The sequence below is a fragment of the Pygocentrus nattereri genome, chromosome 5 (genome assembly GCF_015220715.1).
Source record: "Pygocentrus nattereri isolate fPygNat1 chromosome 5, fPygNat1.pri, whole genome shotgun sequence".
Taxonomy (NCBI): Eukaryota; Metazoa; Chordata; class Actinopteri; order Characiformes; family Serrasalmidae; genus Pygocentrus; species Pygocentrus nattereri.
The window spans coordinates 44313393-44332700 of record NC_051215.1 but is presented as its reverse complement, the minus strand read 5'-3'; the positions used below and the strand labels follow the sequence as shown (position 1 = coordinate 44332700).

Here is a 19308-nt window from a genome sequence, read left to right as displayed (position 1 = left end):
CGCGCCTATACATTTGCATGCATTATAGTCACCAAACTGTCTAGACACTCTAGGTAAGGGGCAAGTGCTGTATTTTGGGGACAGGAGTAGCTGTATTGGTTAGGTAGGTTAGTTTTGTTCATCTATCAGAACTTTAACTTTAGACTCATACTTTGCACAATGTAAGGTTTACGGGTATGAGTGTGTGTGTGTGTGTGTGTGTGTGTGTGTGTGTGTGTGTGTGTGTGTGTGTGTGTGTGTGTGTGTGTGTGTGTAATCTAATCTAATGTAACAGAAGAAAAATAACTAGAAAGGTTTTAAAAATAAAATATACAAAAGTATGAACACTGTCCACTTAATTAGATGTTTAGGTGTACACTTAGATTACAGCTCATCTTTTTTTCATGGACAACTCACGTTTGTCATCTTCTAGTCTTTCATCAAGTATAAGGTCAGTTTCTGATCTTGGTTGGCTGGACTGTTTTCAACACTGCTGTGCCTGATAAACTTGTACCAGAGTAACACACAATAACAATACTAGTAGATGCATGAAATAAATTGCCAGGTCAGTGCATGTACATCTGAGTCACTCATTGAGTGACTAATGAAGAAGCAGAGTCCAAGGCAGGATGGCAGGACAGTCTGTTGTGTAGCAGATGTTAACTGGATCAGTGTCCTGTGTTCAGTTATTAACAAATTAAAAATCACTTCATTTTTGTTTGGAAAATTGACATCCAATGGCAAGGCTTTATGTAATTAACCGGCCCCAAATCCCACTCACAGTTAGATTCCAAATGTTCTGAGATGAGGAGAAGAGTGGATGAAGCTGTTGGGTTGGGACAGGCTAAAGAGAAATCAATAAAAGGCAAAGCTGGGGAAGTGCAAGTGTGGTGAGTGACATTTTGACCAGGACACTACAGTCTAACAATGCTCTATGTCCAAACCTGCATCAGTCATGGAAATTAAAATGTCCATTTAACTTTAAAGTAACTCAAAAACAGCCTGCATCCTTTCTGGTAAGACAACAGGTTAAAGTGGTTAATATAAATGTTAATAAATAAATATCCATCTAAATGGCTCAGCAGAGATCTGAGATCATAAGTTTCCTAAAACCTTCTGACAGGGGTCTGTGTTAATTTTTTCTGTTGTGAAGGTCTTTATGGAGACTGTGGCTGAAATGGACGTTACTAGCCCTCTGTGTCCTATATGTGGTCACACCATTTCTGCTGAGGCTGTTTCCTGGCATTGTACAGCACCTGGTTTATTCACATGGCAGTATGTTGCAAATTTCCACTTGATATGACAGCATGTCTCCCTTGCAGTTCATTGCAATTGTACAATTAACAGATTCATTTTTATATCTTTCCTCAGTACTGTACTTTGTTGACCTGAGCCGTCCTGCTGACCTCGGTCTAAACCACACCGCTAACATGTACCTGACCCCAGAAGAGGGGGTGACACTAGGCGTGTGGTCAGTTGAAACAACTATGCATTATTATACATTTTTTTTCAATGTGCAATATCTGTTTGTAGGTGTATAGTACTGTTTCAAATGTCCTGTGCCTTACATCTTCTCTCATTGTCCTGTTCTCTGACTCCTGTGTATTAGGCACACTGTCCCTGAGAAAAAGTGGAAGGAGGCCCAAGGGAAAGGGCTGGACTGGTACGAGAAGTCTTTGGGTGATGGATCGCCTGTTTTCATCTATCTTCATGGCAACACAAATAACAGGTGGGCAAACTTGTTAAAATGTTGCTGTTGATATTTTTTTAGGCTTGTGACCATTTCCCATGGGTCATGGAGATGGCCAGCAGCACTTTCATGGCAATACAAATATATCTTATAACTGCAGCTATATAATTGTGAGTACATGAACTGTCAGACAGTAATGACGGCGTTTGAACCAGACGAGTTGGGAATAATGATTCACCAAGCATGCAAAACCCTGTAGAATGTCATGGAACTAACTCACAGTGAAACTGAATATGTTCAGTAAAGTGTGATGAAAATCATCTCAAAATGATTTTAAACCCTTTTGAGTGCCCAAAGTTTTATTACACACTTCTCTTAGGATAACCTTAGAATAGTTCAGCCATTCCAGTCATGCCAGTCTGACCACCTCCTTGTTTCTACGCTCATTGTCCACTTTATCAGCTCCACTTACTGTATAGCTGCACTTTGTAGTTCTACAGTTACAGACTGTAGTCCATCTGTTTCTCTGATACTTTGTTAGCCCCCTTTTACCCTGTTCTTCAGTGGTCAGGACCCCCATGGACCCGCACAGAGCAGGTACATATTTGGGTGGTGGATCATTCTCAGAACTGCAGTAATACTGACGTGGTGGTGGTGGTGTGTTAGTGTGTGTTGTGCTGGTCTGAGTGGATCAGACACAGCAGTGCTGCTGGAGTTTTTAACACCTCACTGTCACTGCTGGACTGAGAATAGTCCACCAACCAAAAATATCCAGCTAACAGTGTCCTGTGACCACTGATGAAGGACTAGAGGATGACCAACCCAAACTGTGCAGCAGCAGATGAGCTATCGTCTCTGACTTTACATCTACAAGGTGGACCGACAACGTAGGACTGTCTAAAGTGGACAGTGAGTGGACACAGTGTTTAAAAACTGCCCTGTAATTACAGATTAATTACCTATAATTACCTGTGCGGTAAGTGGAGTTGATAAAATGGACAATGAGCGTAGAAATACGGGGGTGGTCGTGATCTTATGTCTGATTGTTGTATTTGGTGTATTAAGCTTGGTTTTTAAAATTTGTACTGGAGATACAAGGTCAATGTTGCTAACAAGTAATGGAAACTACAAACAAACAGGTTAGCATCATGCAAAATGCTAAATAATACTCTCAAATACACTTATTTATTTGATTTCTGTATTAAATGCTGCATTTTTGTCCATTTAGGTCTATTTCAGATTACTTACCAGCTCAACATGGTTTGAGGCAAGTGTATGATGGTTTAGACAGTTCACATGTTTCTAAAGTGATGGCATTACATTAGCCACTTGGCACTAGCACAATACTAAAAAAAAGCAAACTTAAGACACCAAACACATCTTGGCTAATCCATTATTTCCACAACTATATGGTGGTAAATGGTTTGACTCTTTACCCCTTTTCACAGTAGCCATGAAATACAACTTCTGTTTTGGAGGTCTCAGTTTTTGTGCTATGCATTTTTTCTTCAATAACGTTGATGCAATGTATTTCAGTGGAAACTCTAAATTTTGTCTTCGTAGGTAATCAAGTCAGCATTTCTAAAAGTATATTTAGTATGTTGACAGTGTTTCGATATAAAAGAATCTGCAGTTGTCCTGTCCATTTTTTCTTGGCACAGCACTCATCATGGAAAGTTGTGCAAGGGGTTCTCACTTCTCACCCCTTATTGTTCATTAACAGCTCAAAACAACATTACACAGAGAGAGTCAATGGTGGCCTAGTTAGTCTGATAACACCATTACAGGGAAACCATTTCAATTGACTGTATTAATTGAAAATATCTGAGTCAATTTCTATCTTGCCAGCCTGCAGAAATGGGTCAAATTCATCTATTTTTAATCCAAAGAAACAGTTAATATTTTGTTCTGTTATGTTTTAATTCCTCCCCGTAACCCTGAGGGAGAAGCAGCTTAGGTGTGTGTGTGTGTGTGTGTGTGTGTGTGTGTGTGTGTGTGTGTGTGTGTGTTAAGCATTTTTGTAGAGTGATAATTAAACAGACCAGTGAGACAGTGTCTCTTTCCACTGTACTTTGGTCAGTCAGACACTCTTACAAAACTAGGTTTAACCTTTTTACAGAGGAAAACCAAATGTCAGCTTTACTGTCACACACAGTTAATGTATAGATGGATTAACTATGCATCCCAATAATTTGTGTTTCAATCTTTGTATGACTTTTATTAATGGTGTTCTAAAACTGACATTCTAACAGAGCAACCCCACATCGAATAGCAACTGCCAATGTGAGTAGCTCCACTTTATTCACTCTCAGAAATCTAAACAATGTGACCAAAAACACCCCAGTGACAGTGTTTTGGATGTTGCAGGTCATCAGTTCTCTTGGCTATCATGCAGTGGTTATGGATTACCGGGGTATGTTAAAACAAATAACAATCGAAATGGTGGTCTATGAGCTGGAAATGGTTCCTTGTCAAATCCAAAATCTTTTAGGATTTGGAGACTCGACTGGTGAGCCCACAGGATCTAGACTGATCATTGATGCCCTCTACCTGTACCACTGGGTAAGGGAACGTAGTAAGGGCAGTCCACTGGTCATATGGGGTCACTCAATAGGCACAGTGTGAGTAGATGTTGGTTATATGTACAGCATTTGCAATCTTTGCCATCTAGTGACAACATAGACTATATTAATTTAGTAACTTCTGTATGATTGCTTTGCCAAATCATATGAGTGCTTTGCCATTAGCATAGCAGTAGAAAAATGTTTTCTGAATCTGCTGGGCAATGTAATTATCATGTAATTATATATGAATATTATAAATCATGATCATTTATGGCTGCAAAGACAAAGGCTGCCTTTGCATTTACAGAGTAACAACTAACCTTGCAGTGAAACTACAAGAGCAAGGTAATAAACCGACTACACTACTGTGCAAAAGTGACATACCACAATTTATGTAACTTTCATTCAATTGTCCACAACTTTTAGGTCTGAAAAAGAGAACATTTATTTAATAGAAAATTACACAGAGGCCTCAACAATTATATATACACATATATTGGTATTGTGACATGGAGCGAGGAGGCGGATGCATACGCTAAGATAAGCGGCTTTTATCATGGGCAACTCCAGGGTCGTAGTCATGACAGTCCAGGTTCAAGTAGCCAATACGGAGAGAATGCGGGTAAGACATGATAAACAAAAACACAGAACCTCAACCAAGAATCAAACAACAAACAAGATCAAAAAATCTAAACACCATCCAAACAGAACAAGCTTCAAAACATCAAACATTACAAAGACCAACACAGACCCAGACAAACACAGGTCTTAAATACACAAGGGCTAACAAGGGATCACAAGACACAGGTGGAAACACAGGTGGGAACAATCAGGGGCGGAGTCACTAAACAAGGGGGCTGGACTACAAAACAAAAACACATGGGCTAAACCAAAACACAGCACAAACTGATGGACAGGACTGGGAGGGGCCAATCATGACAGGTATTTAGTGTGTCCACCATTTACTTTTATAGCAGCGTCCATTCATTTTGGGACATTGCTTTCAATTTTTCAAATAAATCTACACATTTCTTCCACACCTCCAAAGTCCAGTTGGATGCATTTTCTTCTTCTCATCATTCAAACACTCCAGTTTTGGAAACTTTATTTTTCACTTATTTTCTTTTGACTTTCCCCTTCCTTTCGTAACCAAATGATCCTATTTCTAACCTCCCCAGAACAAAAAAAAGAAAAAAGAAAACTGGTAACTTGTACTTAATAGCTGTTTTGACTGGAAATGAAATGGTTTCTGACTTGTGTACTTACTGTGCTGTGCTGTACTTTTGTTCTAAAAGATGTGAAATCCCTCTGTTCTTTTTCAGCTGTTTAACCTTTCTATAATCTTTCACTTTTACTCAGTAGTGTTTCCACTGTAGTGATACTGACATTACATCTACATTATGCATGGTCCATGATGTGTTTATAGTTACACACCTGCACATTCTATGGATAAACTAAATTAAGTAAGTTCATTAATTAAGTGATACTTTTTTAATCCCACAAGCAGGGAAATTCCACCTCTGCATTTAACCCATCCATGAAAGTGAAACACCACATACACACTAGTGAATACACACACACTAGGAGGCAGTGAGCACACTTGCCCAGAGCGGTGGGCAGCCCTAACCACGGCGCCCGGGGAGCAGTTGGTGGTTAGGTGTCTTGTTCAAGGACACCTCAGTCATGGACTGTCGGCACTGGGGATCAAACCAGCAACCTTCCGTTTACAGGACCAGTTCCCTAACCTCCAGCCCACGACTGCCCAGTGCACTAAGATTTATTATTAGCAGTACAGCAATACAAAAAATCATAAACATTCATATTTTCCAGGAAACCCTGCTGATGGAGTGATACTTGAAGGTGCATTTACACATACATTACAAAAGAGATACGCCCATCCTTTTGCATGGGTAGGTGACACCTTTGGTCTTACAAAAGTTGACATTCTGGTAATAGCAGGCTTTTCCACTGATGCCAAAACCAAGAAAATTTCTTGTACATCTGCATTTAGTATATAAACGTCTTCTTCTTCTTTAAGAATTCTTCAGTAAAGGTGATGATTGTATTTAGAACCAGAAGTACTATCCTTAATAAAATAATTTGATCTTTAATTGGTTCTTTGCATTGTGAAATGTTATGTACCTTATTGGTCCTACAAGGGAAATTTGTTGCCTATCTGGGAACAGCACAAAAGGGTTAAGTGTCTTGCCCAAGGGGGCTACCAGGTGTACTTGAATGACCAGCCAAATGCACAAAGCCATGAGTGTTTAAAATCAAGCTTGTAACAAAATGAAAACCCTTTTGGTGCTATATAGAACGTTTGTGAAAAAAAGAACCTCTCTCCGTCAAACTGAAGATCCATTTTACCATCCAAAGAACCATTTAAACATTACATGGTTCTATATAGGCTAGAACTCATGGGTCTAAATAGAACTATTGTCCTTACTGAAGAACACATGAAGATCTTTTTTTTAGCATAATACAAATTCTAATTCTGATTATTAAAAATGTCTAATTATCAAAACAACTGTTATGATGCTTCTCCAAATATCACAGAACTGTATATGTGTGATACTGAATCAAATCTTTTTTTCTCCTAGTATTACTGGAAGTTTCCTTACATTCAGTACTATTTCCTGAGCTTACCCAAAGAAAAGAAAGCCCCCGTGCCAAATGACGAGAAGTATGTGTAAAACTGAAGCGCAGAAACAGTGATTAACAATTTAGAATGTAATAATGGAGAACAGCACAGTAAGTCAGTCTCATTACCATGTTTCTGAATGAGAATATGCTGCTTTTCCAGCTTGAAGAAAATGAGGACGCCTCTTCTGATGCTTCATGCTGAAGATGACCAAGTGGCACCATTTAAAATGGCTCAGGAGGTATGACACAGGAGTAATCACGCCCCATATGCTTGTTTAGTGTCATCAGATGTATACTCCTGAGTTAAACTCAAATGCAGATTCATGAACCATATTTTGGTATCCAGCTTTACAGCATAGCCAGAGAAGCCCTGAAGTCAGACAAACGAATCAAACTGGTGTCGTTTGAAAGATCTCTTAGATATGGTCATGATGAAGTCTACAGAGACCCTGCTTTACCAGGCATCGTAAGGTAATGTCTCAAATCTTGTGTCAGTAATCAGTGGTAAAGGACTGGATTATAAACACATGCAGATACGTTATTTTTTGCATTTCATATTATTTACATTACAGGGAGTTTGTGCAGACACTGGCAGCATAACTACGTGGTGCAAAGGAAGGGTGTCTGGGACCAGATCATGGCCTTCAACATTACTGTCACATATTCTAATCCATGACACATTCTACTGTGGAGATCATAGGTAGTACATATAATAGACTTCATCATCCACTACACTGTAATTCCTTCAAATGAGTTCTGTCATGTCTAGCAACTTCTAATATAAGATGTAATGCATTTTTTTAGTTATGATAGAATCAAGCTTTTTAATTTTTAAATGATTTTTAGTTATTCTGCTTCTTACACTGGATTGTTGAATGGGCACTTCATAAGCACGGCAAATATGATGAACAGATAAAATAAAGGAAAAGTTTTAAAGTAACTGACTGCGCCTGCGTCCTATTGTCTTCAGTGAATAATAGACTACTGCTGAACGTATTTTGCAACATCACCAATTTTTGCTCATTTTTCTTCTAAGAAGGAACGATAGGAGGACTGGGACAGTAGCCTTTGCTGTTGCAAAAGTTGATGCTATACTTCTTAATTATAGATATTATTATATATATATATATATATATATATATATATCCGTGACCCTGACGGAGAAGCGGCTTAGAGAATGGATGGATGGATAATATATACATTATATTATAAGTATATTTATAAAAAGTTGCGAAGTTCAGCATATTTTTTCTCTCATGCCCTGATTCAGTCCACTGCTGCTCCCACACCCCACCCAGTAAGACCGCCACCTGTCCCAAGGACTACGCTTTGGTACACTTCTTGTTAAATGCACCAGAAGGCCCTTCTAAAAGTTATATATGCATGTGTTTCTGTGGAAAAAAAGGCTTCCTAAATTTTTCCAGGTAAAGTTGAGCTGCTTGTGTGTACAAGTGAGACAGTGCTTTTAGGTTATTTGCAATAGTCTACCAGCAGAACTGTGAAATCCTGTGAAATAGAGAAAACATTTAATCGCATTCAGCTGAATGAATAACAGTCATAAACTGAACCTGCTTAATATTTCTAAATGGCAATGAAAACCAAATTGGAAAATTGAAAAAAACATTTTTTTTTCCCTATTTCAATTTTCCCCCATTAAAAACCCAAAATACATTACAAAACCGTCAGGAACCAACATAATGGTTTTGAATTTTGCTAATATTCAGATCAGATCAAAAAGAAAGTCAGTGGTATTGCCGAACCCTGGCTTACACTCCTAAAAAAGATGGTTCTTCAGTAAAGAATGAAGAATGTCCTGTACATGTTTCTGTACTGAAAACAATCCTAAATAGTACAACAGAAAAACCTATTTTGGTGCTATATAGAACTATTTCCAAAGAGGTTCTCTAAAGAACCATATACAACACAAGTTCTATCTAACTGAAGAACCATTTCACCATGTAAAAAAAACTATTTAACCCCTAAAATGGCCAGGGCCCACCTTTTACACACTTTAATAACCTAAGATAAAAACAATACATGGTCGAGATCCTAATGCGTGGCCATGACTTAATAAGGCATGGGAGTGAGATGATTAAGTCATGGCCATGACTTAGTAAGGTGGAAGAACGAGATCAGCTTACTAAGTCATGGCCATGCATTAGGATCTTGTTCCCACTCTTTACTAAGTCGTGGCCACGACTTCATTATCTCGTTCCCACACCTTACTAAGTCGTGGCCATGCATTATTTTTATTTCTACAGGATGTCACCAGCGGGGTTCCATAAAGAATAGCTCAACCAGTTAGCATAAATGCCTGGCATTTACCAGTGTTTTCACATGTAGTTCGTTTTAAAAGAACCGAACCGAGTTCTGTTAAAGTGAGCCTGGAAGGGAACCAACTCCACATGACCTCAGTTCATTTTGTGTTCACACTGTAAGTGACCTCTAAAGAGGACTCAGTTTTCTTTCTGGTCCTTTGAGATCTCAGACCACTTTTTGTTCAGACCATCACTCCATTAGAACTCGGACCCCTTTCACAGCCCTCATGGCTCGGAAAGTGGAAAAATGGCCCTGCGGGTCTGCCGGGGTGGGCTCCGTTTTCGGCTGTGCTCCTCACTGAACTAATTTTCATTAATTCAGTGTTCAGTGTGAAAGCAGCTCGAGCCTTTAACACCGTAAAGTCACGCGGGCTCTCACATCTTATCGCTGCTGTCGGTCTCAGATCTCGGACAGACTTTATCCTGAGTAGAACCTTCTAAATGACCCTTGGTCTGTTTTACCTGCTGAATTGCTGAAGACTAGTTGTGTGGATGGTGAGTCTCGAGGTCCATAAAGCAAAGTTTTATAAACCTACTATTCGGCCACCCCTAACCAGTGCTCACAAGCAAAAACGGTTGCAGTGGGCCCAGACATACTTTTTTACTGAGGAGTGTCGTGCAACCCTGGATGGTACAGATGGATGGAGTAGTGGATGGTTGGTGAATGGCCACCATGTCCCAACAAGGCTGCGACGTCAGCAATGAGGTGGCGGAGTCATGTTTTGGGCCGGAATCATGGGGAAAGAGCTGGTAGGGCCCTTTAGGGTCCCTGAAGGTGTGAAAATGACCTCAGCAAAGTATATAGAGTTTCTGACTGACCACTTTCTTCCATGGTACAAACAGAAGAACCGTACCTTCCGGAGCAAAATCATCTTCATGCATGACAATGCACCATCTCATGCTGCAAAGAATACCTCTGTGTCATTGGCTGCTATGGGCATAAAAGGAGAGAAACTCATGGTGTGGCATCTTCCCCTGACCTCAACCCTATAGAGAACCTTTGGAGTATCATCAAGCAAAAGATCTATGAGGGTGGGAGGCAGTTCACATCAAAACAGCAGCTCTGGGATGCTATTCTGACATCATGCAAAGAAATTCAAGCAGAAACTCTCCAAAAACTCACAAGTTCAATGGATGCAAGAATTGTGAAGGTAATATCAAAGAAGGGTTCCTATGTTAACCTGTAACTTGGCCTGTTAGGATGTTTTTGATTGAAATAGCATTTGATTTCAGTGAATGTGACCTCCTAATGCTGCAAATTCAACAAATGACCATTTTCAGTTCTTTACAACCTATAAAATGTTTTGAAACTCTGCTGAGCATAATAATTTAGAACAGTGCATTTTGAGTTTTATTTTTGAAGAATATACTGTTATCATTGGGAGGTTTGTTCAATAAAATTCAATTTATACTCTAACGGGTGATGACTTTTATTATACTGACTCATTTGCATTGACCATTTAGGAAAATCAGGGAAAAATATCATGTGCATAATAATTTGGAACATGGTGTACTAAGGAACCCTTGAAGAATCATCTAACTATGAAGCTGGGACTGGGGGAAAAATGTGGTTCCTCATGTGGTCTGAAAATGTAGCTGGTGTGGTTCTAACTTCCATACCCTGCTGAAAAAAGCCCAGAAATTATTACGTGTTACTGTTGATTTTATCAAGTGTTTTGGCTTCTTAATGGGTTAAATGATTCTAATGGTTTCTATTTGTTCTTTTTCAGCATGACAGGTCCTCAGAATGTTACGCAACACTTTACAATCATTTTCTCAGTTATTGTGTCACTACATAAGGGCCCTTACTGGCCATGTGAAGTAGGCGTTTCCAGTGAGGTACACAGGCCGTCCAATGACCCCTCGAAGTCAAGAGTGTGGTAAAGAGTGATGACATAGGTTTACTTTTCACATTAGACTCTAGACTCTAAATCAGCTTTCAGTAACGAGTCCAAAAAGCCATTTTCTTCGGCTACCGTGCTACAAGATGAGGAGAAGAGTGGATGAAGCTGCTGGGTCTGAACAGACTGAGAAGAAACCAGCAAAAGGCAAAAAGGCTGTGGAAGCGCGAGCGAGGTTACGGAAGCTTTCTTTCACTCTGCTGTGCTAAAGACAGAACAGTGGCAAAAGACTGTGGAGATAATAACTTTTAAAAGTGTGATTTCAACTTCACTGCTCCATAGCCTCCATCTGTCAAGCTGTTTATCAGTCTCGGCCTACTTTCTTGCTCGGATAGTCAATAAGAGGCTAAAGCTCAGCACAGCTCTGCTAAGAGCCAGTACTAAAACCAGTTTCATAACCTGCATAATCTAACACCTTCTGACATTTTCTGTTGTGAAGGTCTTCATGGAAAGTGTGGCTGAAATGGACGTTTCTAGCCCTCTGTGTCCTATATGTGGTCACTCCGTTTCTACTGAGGCTGTTTCCTGGCATTGTACAGCACCTGGTTTATTCACATGCAAGTATGTTGCACATTTCTGCTTGATATGGCAGCATTGTGTCCTGTGCAGTTTATTGCAGCTGAAAGATTAACATGCTTTCATTTTTGTGTCTGTCCTCAGTATTGTACTTCGTTGACCTGAGCCGTCCTGCTGACCTTGGTCTAAACCACACCGTTAACATGTACCTGACCTCAGAAGAGGGGGTGACACTAGGCGTGTGGTCAGTCGAATGAACTGTGAAATGTCTGTTAGCGAACAAATTTGAATAGTTTTCAAATGTAAGGGACAGTACATCTTCTCTCATTGTCCTGTTCTCTGACTCCTGTGTATTAGGCACACTGTCCCTGAGAACAAGTGGAAGGAGGCCCAAGGGAAAGGGCTGGACTGGTACGAGAAGTCTTTGGGTGATGGATCGCCTGTTTTCATCTATCTTCATGGCAACACAAATAACAGGTGGGCAAACTTGTTAAAATGTTGTGGATGGTTTTTTTTCAGGTGTGTAACCATTTCACCTGGATCATATATTTGGCTTATGCTCTGTAAACGTTTACAAGTAAAATAAATTAATTGACAGTGAGTATATCCAATAAAGTCAGCAGCATTTTACCTGCTAGTGTGGAGTGTGCAGCTGATGGGACTTGTCAAGAACTTTTACAGCATAGAACATTAAACATCAGCTTTGCTGTCACAGTGAAGTGTGAGCACACTTTTAGTGAACTGTAGATGTTTAAAACCACTATTTTATTTGTGTTACTTTGTTGGGACACTAGACGTGTGATTTATTTTTTTTTTTTGTTTTTCTGGTTTTATTTCAACAGAGCAGCCCCCCATCGAATAGCAGTTGCAAATGTGAGTAGCTTCACTATTTCCACTGTTAGAAATCTAAATCATGTGAATCGTGTTTCACTGACAGCATTTTGGTGTTGCAGATTCTAAGCTCTCTTGGCTATCATGCAGTGGTTATGGATTACAGAGGTGGGTAAAACCTTGGTACTCCACTGATCAGTGCCATATGTCCAAATGGTAGCTTTATCGGAGATGAAAGACATACTTTCTGTTAATGTCATAATAGTTTGTTCCAAGTTGTTTTCAATATAATGTAAAAGGCAGTGGGTGTGTTAAAAATATGCATCTGAGTATATTCTAAGCAGCTTATCTTTCTGGGTTGCGGGGTGGGGCTTGGAGCCTATCTCAGCAGTCACTGGGTGGAAGGCCCCTGTAAGATCAATAAAGAATAATATTGTAGGCGATGTACTTCAATTAAAATCTTTTTTAAGAAGAAATACTGGATTGGCATCAATATCAAAGGATACTCAAGGTTTCAGCATCAGTAATGAAGTGTTATTGTGCCATTTCTATCAAACATGACTTTCAATGGAAAACTTACTATAAAGCAATATCAGTCTTTATAAAATAGGATTTTAATTACATGTATTTTTATTGCATTTCACTATTTGTTTACACATCATCTTATGCATGATGTAGCACTTAACTGAAACATTTTTTTGGTAATCCCAGCATGTGTGTTTTTTATATATGTTTAACTAAAAAAATGTAACATGGGTGAGGACATGCAGATCTGCTTGAATAATCACCAACTGTTTTGTTAAGCTCTGACACACAGTGCATCAAAAGAATTCATCATGATCATGTACAGATTTTTGGAAAATATTACATGTACATTACAAAATGTTAAGATTATTATATATTGCACTTAAAGCATTTCTTGAAATATCATCTGTTATATAATAAAAATATTAAAAATGACATTTAATTCATGTAAACAATGATATTCCTGCACATTTTATAGTTTAACAGTAAATAAATAACAGCAATGTTATGTCATTCTTACTATTACATCATATTTTAGAAAGTTGTAAATTGTTCTTTATCAGATATAATTAACATTTTTTTTAGGATTTGGAGAATCGACTGGTGAGCCCACAGGATCTGGACTGTTCATTGATGCCCTCTACCTGTACCACTGGGTAAGGGAGCGTAGTAAGGGCAGTCCACTGGTCATATGGGGTCACTCAATAGGCACAGTGTGAGTAGATGTTGGTTATATGTACAGCATATGCAATCTTTGCCATCTAGTGACAACATAGAGTATATTAATTTAGTAACTTCTGTATGATTGCTTTGCCAAATCATATGAGTGCTTTGCCATTAGCATAGCAGTAGAAAAATGTTTTCTGAATCTGCTGGGCAATGTAATTATCATGTAATTATATATGAATATTATAAATCATGATCATTTATGGCTGCAAAGACAAAGGCTGCCTTTGCATTTACAGAGTAACAACTAACCTTGCAGTGAAACTACAAGAGCAAGGTAATAAACCGACTACACTACTGTGCAAAAGTGACATACCACAATTTATGTAACTTTCATTCAATTGTCCACAACTTTTAGGTCTGAAAAAGAGAACATTTATTTAATAGAAAATTACACAGAGGCCTCAACAATTATATATACACATATATTGGTATTGCGACATGGAGCGAGGAGGCGGATGCATACGCTAAGATAAGCAGCTTTTATCATGGGCAACTCCAGGGTCATAGTCATGACAGTCCAGGTTCAAGTAGCCAATACGGAGAGAATGCGGGTCAGACATGATAAACAAAAACACAGAACCTCAACCAAGAATCAAACAACAAACAAGATCAAAAAATCTAAACACCATCCAAACAGAACAAGCTTCAAAACATCAAACATTACAAAGACCAACACAGACCCAGACAAACACAGGTCTTAAATACACAAGGGCTAACAAGGGATCACAAGACACAGGTGGAAACACAGGTGGGAACAATCAGGGGCGGAGTCACTAAACAAGGGGGCTGGACTACAAAACCAAAACAAAAACACATGGGCTAAACCAAAACACAGCACAAACAGACGGACAGGACTGGGAGGGGCCAATCATGACAGGTATTTAGTGTGTCCACCATTTACTTTTATAGCAGCGTCCATTCATTTTGGGACATTGCTTTCAATTTTTCAAATAAATCTACACATTTTTTCCACACCTCCAAAGTCCAGTCTTAGAAGTTGGTTGCATTTTCTTCTTCTCATCATTCAAACACTCCAGTTTTGGAAGCTTTATTTTTCACTTATTTTTCTTTTGACTTTCCCCTTCCTTTCGTAACCAAATGATCCTATTTCTAACCTCCCCAGAACAAAAAAAAAGAAAAAAGAAAACTGGTAACTTGTACTTAATAGCTGTTTTGACTGGAAATGAAATGGTTTCTGACTTGTGTACTTACTGTGCTGTGCTGTACTTTTGTTCTAAAAGATGTGAAATCCCTCTGTTCTTTTTCAGCTGTTTAACTTTTCTATAATCTTTCACTTTTACTCAGTAGTGTTTCCACTGTAGTGATACTGACATTACATCTACATTATGCATGGTCCATGATGTGTTTATAGTTACACACCTGCACATTCTATGGATAAACTAAGTTAAGTTAAGTGATACTTTTTAATCCCACAAGCAGGGAAATTCCACCTCCGCATTTAACCCATCCATGAAAGTGAAACACCACATACACACTAGTGAATACACACACACTAGGGGGCAGTAAGCACACTTGCCCAGAGCGGTGGGCAGCCCTATCCATGGCGCCCAGGGAGCAATTGGGGGTTAGGTGTCTTGTTCAAGGACACCTCAGTCATGGACTGTCAGCACTGGGGATCAATCCAGCAACCTTCCGGTTACAGGACCAGTTCCCTAACCTCCAGCCCACGACTGCCCAGTGTGCTAAGATTTATTATAAGCAGTACAGCAATACAAAAAATCATAAACATTCATATTTTCCAGGAAACCCTGCTGATGGAGTGATACTTGAAGGTGCATTTACACATACATTACAAAAGAGATACGCCCATCCTTTTGCATGGGTAGGTGACACCTTTGGTCTTACAAATGTTGACATTCTGGTAATAGCAGGCTTTTCCACTGATGCCAAAACCAAGAAAATTTCTTGTACATCTGCATTTAGTATATAAACATCTTCTTCTTCTTTAAGAATTCTTCAGTAAAGGTGATGATTGTATTTAGAACCAGAAGTACTATCCTTAATAAAATAATTTGATCTTTAAATGGTTCTTTGCATTGTGAAATGTTATGTACCTTATTGGTCCTACAAGGGAAATTTGTTGCCTATCTGGGAACAGCACAAAAGGGTTAAGTGTCTTGCCCAAGGGGGCTACCAGGTGTACTTGAATGACCAGCCAAATGCACAAAGCCATGAGTGTTTAAAATCAAGCTTGTAACAAAATGAAAACCCTTTTGGTGCTATATAGAACGTTTGTGAAAAAAAGAACCTCTCTCCGTCAAACTGAAGATCCATTTTACCATCCAAAGAACCATTTAAACATTAAATGGTTCTATATAGGCTAGAACTCATGGGTCTAAATAGAACTATTGTCCTTACTGAAGAACACATGAAGATCTTTTTTTTAGCATAATACATTCTAATAATAATTCTAATTCTGATTATTAAAAATGTCTAATTATCAAAACAACTGTTATGATGCTTCTCCAAATATCACAGAACTGCATATGTGTGATACTGAATCAAATCTTTTTTTCTTCTAGTATTACTGGAAGTTTCCTTACATTCAGTACTATTTCCTGAGCTTACCCAAAGAAAAGAAAGCCCCCGTGCCAAATGACGAGAAGTATGTGTAAAACTGAAGCGCAGAAACAGTGATTAACAATTTAGAATGTAATAATGGAGAACAGCACAGTAAGTCAGTCTCATTACCATGTTTCTGAATGAGAATATGCTGCTTTTCCAGCTTGAAGAAAATGAGGACGCCTCTTCTGATGCTTCATGCTGAAGATGACCAAGTGGCACCATTTAAAATGGCTCAGGAGGTATGACACAGGAGTAATCACGCCCATATGCTTGTTTAGTGTCATCAGATGTATACTCCTGAGTTAAACTCAAATGCAGATTCATGAACCATATTTTGGTATCCAGCTTTACAGCATAGCCAGAGAAGCCCTGAAGTCAGACAAACGAATCAAACTGGTGTCGTTTGAAAGATCTCTTAGATATGGTCATAATGGAGTCTACAGAGACCCTGCTTTACCAGGCATCGTAAGGTAATGTCTCAAATCTTGTGTCAGTAATCAGTCGTAAAGGACTGGATTATAAACACATGCAGATACGTTATTTTTTGCATTTCATATTATTTACATTACAGGGAGTTTGTGCAGACACTGGCAGCATAACTACGTGGTGCAAAGGAAGGGTGTCTGGGACCAGATCATGGCCTTCAACATTACTGTCACATATTCTAATCCATGACACATTCTACTGTGGAGATCATAGGTAGTAGATATAATAGACTTCATCATCCACTACACTGTAATTCCTTCATAGTCTGCAGGACAGTAAATGAGTTCTGTCATGTCTAGTAACTTCTAATATAAGATGTAATGCACTTTTTAGTTACGATAGAATCAAGCTTTTTCATTTTTAAATGATTTTTAGTTATTCTACTTCTTACACTGGATTGTTGAATGGGCACTTCATAAGCACGGCAAATATATGAACAGATAAAATAAAGGAAAAGTTTTAAAGTAACTGACTGCGCCTGCGTCCTATTGTCTTCAGTGAATAATAGACTAATGCTGAACGTATTTTGCAACATCACCAATTTTTGCTCACTTTTCTTCTAAGAAGGAACGATAGGAGGACTGGGACAGTAGCCTTTGCTGTTGCAAAAGTTGATGCTATACTTCTTACTTAATTCACTCTGTTTCTCACTGTTACAGTTGGCAGGTTTATTTATGTTGTTTTTCAATTATTTGAGTTGTGAAGTTCAGCATATTTTTTCTCTCATGCCCTGATTCAGTCCACTGCTGCTCCCACACCCCACCCAGTAAGACCGCCACCTGTCCCAAGGACTACGCTTTGGTACACTTCTTGTTAAATGCACCAGAACGCCCTTCTAAAAGCTATAAATGCATGTGTTTCTGTGAAAAAAAGGCTTCTTAATTTTTTCCAGGTAAAGTTGAGGTTTCGTAAAGAATAGCTCAACCAGTTAGCATAAATGCCTGGCATTTACCAGTGTTTTCACATGTAGTTCGTTTTAAAAGAACCGAACCGAGTTCTGTTAAAGTGAGCCTGGAAGGGAACCAACTCCACATGACCTCAGTTCATTTTCTTGTTCACACTGTAAGTGACCTCTAAAGAGGACTCAGTTTTCTTTCTGGTCCTTTGAGATCTCAGACCACTTTTTGTTCAGACCATCACTCCATTAGAACTCGGACCCCTTTCACAGCCCTCACGGCTCGGAAAGTGGAAAAATGGCCCTGCGGGTCTGCCGGGGTGGGCTCCGTTTTCGGCTGTGCTCCTCACTGAACTAATTTTCATTAATTCAGTGTTCAGTGTGAAAGCAGCTCGAGCCTTTAACACCGTAAAGTCACGCGGGCTCTCACATCTTATCGCTGCTGTCGGTCTCAGACCTTGGACAGACTTCATCCTGAGTAGAACCTTCTAAATGACCCTTGGTCTGTTTTACCTGCTGAATTGCTGAAGACTAGTTGTGTGGATGGTGAGTCTCGAGGTCCATAAAGCAAAGTTTTATAAACCTACTATTCGGCCACCCCTAACCAGTGCTCACAAGCAAAAACGGTTGCAGTGGGCCCAGACATACTTTTTTACTGAGGAGTGTCGTGCAACCCTGGATGGTACAGATGGATGGAGTAGTGGATGGTTGGTGAATGGCCACCATGTCCCAACAAGGCTGCGACGTCAGCAATGAGGTGGCGGAGTCATGTTTTGGGCCGGAATCATGGGGAAAGAGCTGGTAGGGCCCTTTAGGGTCCCTGAAGGTGTGAAAATGACCTCAGCAAAGTATATAGAGTTTCTGACTGACCACTTTCACAGACTTCATCCTGAGTAGAACCTTCTAAATGACCCTTGGTCTGTTTTACCTGCTGAATTGCTGAAGACTAGTTGTGTGGACGGTGAGTCTTGACGTCCATAAAGCAAAGCTACAGCAGACTGGGGCTGTTTTGTTTTCACAATGCACAAATTAATCGAATCACAAAACGAACCGAACCGAGACCACCTCTTGAGGCCGGTTCGGTTCGTTTTTGAGGCCGTTTAGAGGGGTCCGATTGTGTTCACATATGCAAAAGAAACCGGTTTGAGCCCACTTTGGCCCAAGTGTATAAACGCCCTAAGAGGATAAGCATGGATTGGTTCTATATAGAGATAATCCCTTTACACCACGTTCCAAATTATTATGCAAATTGGATTGAAGTGTCATAAAGATTAATTTTTTGTTTTCTCAATTAAGCTCATGGATGGTATTGTGTCTCAGGGCTCTTTGGATCACTGAAATCAATCTCAGACACCTGTGATAATTAGTTTGCCAGGTGAGCCCAATTAAAGGAAAACTACTTAAGAAGGATGTTTCACATTATTAAGCAGGCCACAGGTTTCAAGCAACATGGGAAAGAAAAAGGATCTCTCTGCTGCCGAAAAGCGTCAAATAGTGCAATGCCTTGGACAAGGTATGAAAACATTAGATATTTCCTGAAAACTTAAGCGTGATCATCACACTGTGAAGAGATTTGTGGCTGATTCAGAGCACAGACGGGTTCGTGCAGATAAAGGCAGAATGAGGAAGGTTTCTGCCAGGCAAG

The 19308-nt window shown here is 39.4% G+C and overlaps 2 protein-coding genes across 5 annotated transcripts; both read left to right on the top strand.

Moving 5' to 3' along the window:
* The first annotated feature begins 768 nt into the window (after positions 1-768).
* On the top strand, positions 769-17236 carry LOC108412996 (abhydrolase domain containing 12, lysophospholipase). Of its 4 annotated transcripts, XM_037538653.1 has the most exons (14): positions 769-869; positions 1133-1254; positions 1351-1450; positions 1589-1708; positions 3922-3952; positions 4037-4082; positions 4161-4290; positions 4541-4578; positions 6064-6143; positions 6834-6916; positions 7037-7115; positions 7223-7347; positions 7449-7576; positions 16982-17236. In XM_037538653.1, the coding sequence occupies exons 1-13, from the start codon at positions 784-786 to the stop codon at positions 7474-7476; spliced, it is 1068 nt and encodes a 355-aa protein (XP_037394550.1). In that variant the 5' UTR covers positions 769-783; the 3' UTR covers positions 7477-7576; positions 16982-17236. The 4 variants fall into 4 exon arrangements, with proteins under 4 accessions (XP_037394550.1, XP_037394549.1, XP_037394547.1 ...); XM_037538652.1 differs by having other exon boundaries at positions 4037-4290; XM_037538650.1 differs by having other exon boundaries at positions 3922-4082.
* LOC108416682 (lysophosphatidylserine lipase ABHD12-like) lies at positions 11063-17236 on the top strand. The gene is made up of 13 exons (XM_037538654.1): positions 11063-11270; positions 11535-11656; positions 11756-11855; positions 11969-12088; positions 12454-12484; positions 12565-12610; positions 13553-13682; positions 13933-13970; positions 15460-15539; positions 16240-16322; positions 16443-16521; positions 16628-16752; positions 16854-17236. The coding sequence occupies exons 1-13, from the start codon at positions 11182-11184 to the stop codon at positions 16879-16881; spliced, it is 1071 nt and encodes a 356-aa protein (XP_037394551.1). The 5' UTR covers positions 11063-11181; the 3' UTR covers positions 16882-17236.
* Positions 17237-19308: the final 2072 nt, after the last annotated feature.

Excerpts from the sequence above, each read along its gene's own strand:
- LOC108412996 (XM_037538649.1), top strand. The coding sequence starts at position 784 with ATGAGGAGAAGAGTGGATGAAGCTGTTGGGTTGGGACAGGCTAAAGAG. Across the intron at positions 1,255-1,350 it reads CCTGGTTTATTCACATGGCA|TACTGTACTTTGTTGACCTG; the intron begins GTATGTTGCAAA and ends ATCTTTCCTCAG. Across the intron at positions 1,451-1,588 it reads GGGGTGACACTAGGCGTGTG|GCACACTGTCCCTGAGAAAA; the intron begins GTCAGTTGAAAC and ends CCTGTGTATTAG.
- LOC108416682 (XM_037538654.1), top strand. The coding sequence starts at position 11,182 with ATGAGGAGAAGAGTGGATGAAGCTGCTGGGTCTGAACAGACTGAGAAG. Across the intron at positions 16,522-16,627 it reads CATTTAAAATGGCTCAGGAG|CTTTACAGCATAGCCAGAGA; the intron begins GTATGACACAGG and ends TTTGGTATCCAG. Across the intron at positions 16,753-16,853 it reads GCTTTACCAGGCATCGTAAG|GGAGTTTGTGCAGACACTGG; the intron begins GTAATGTCTCAA and ends TTTACATTACAG.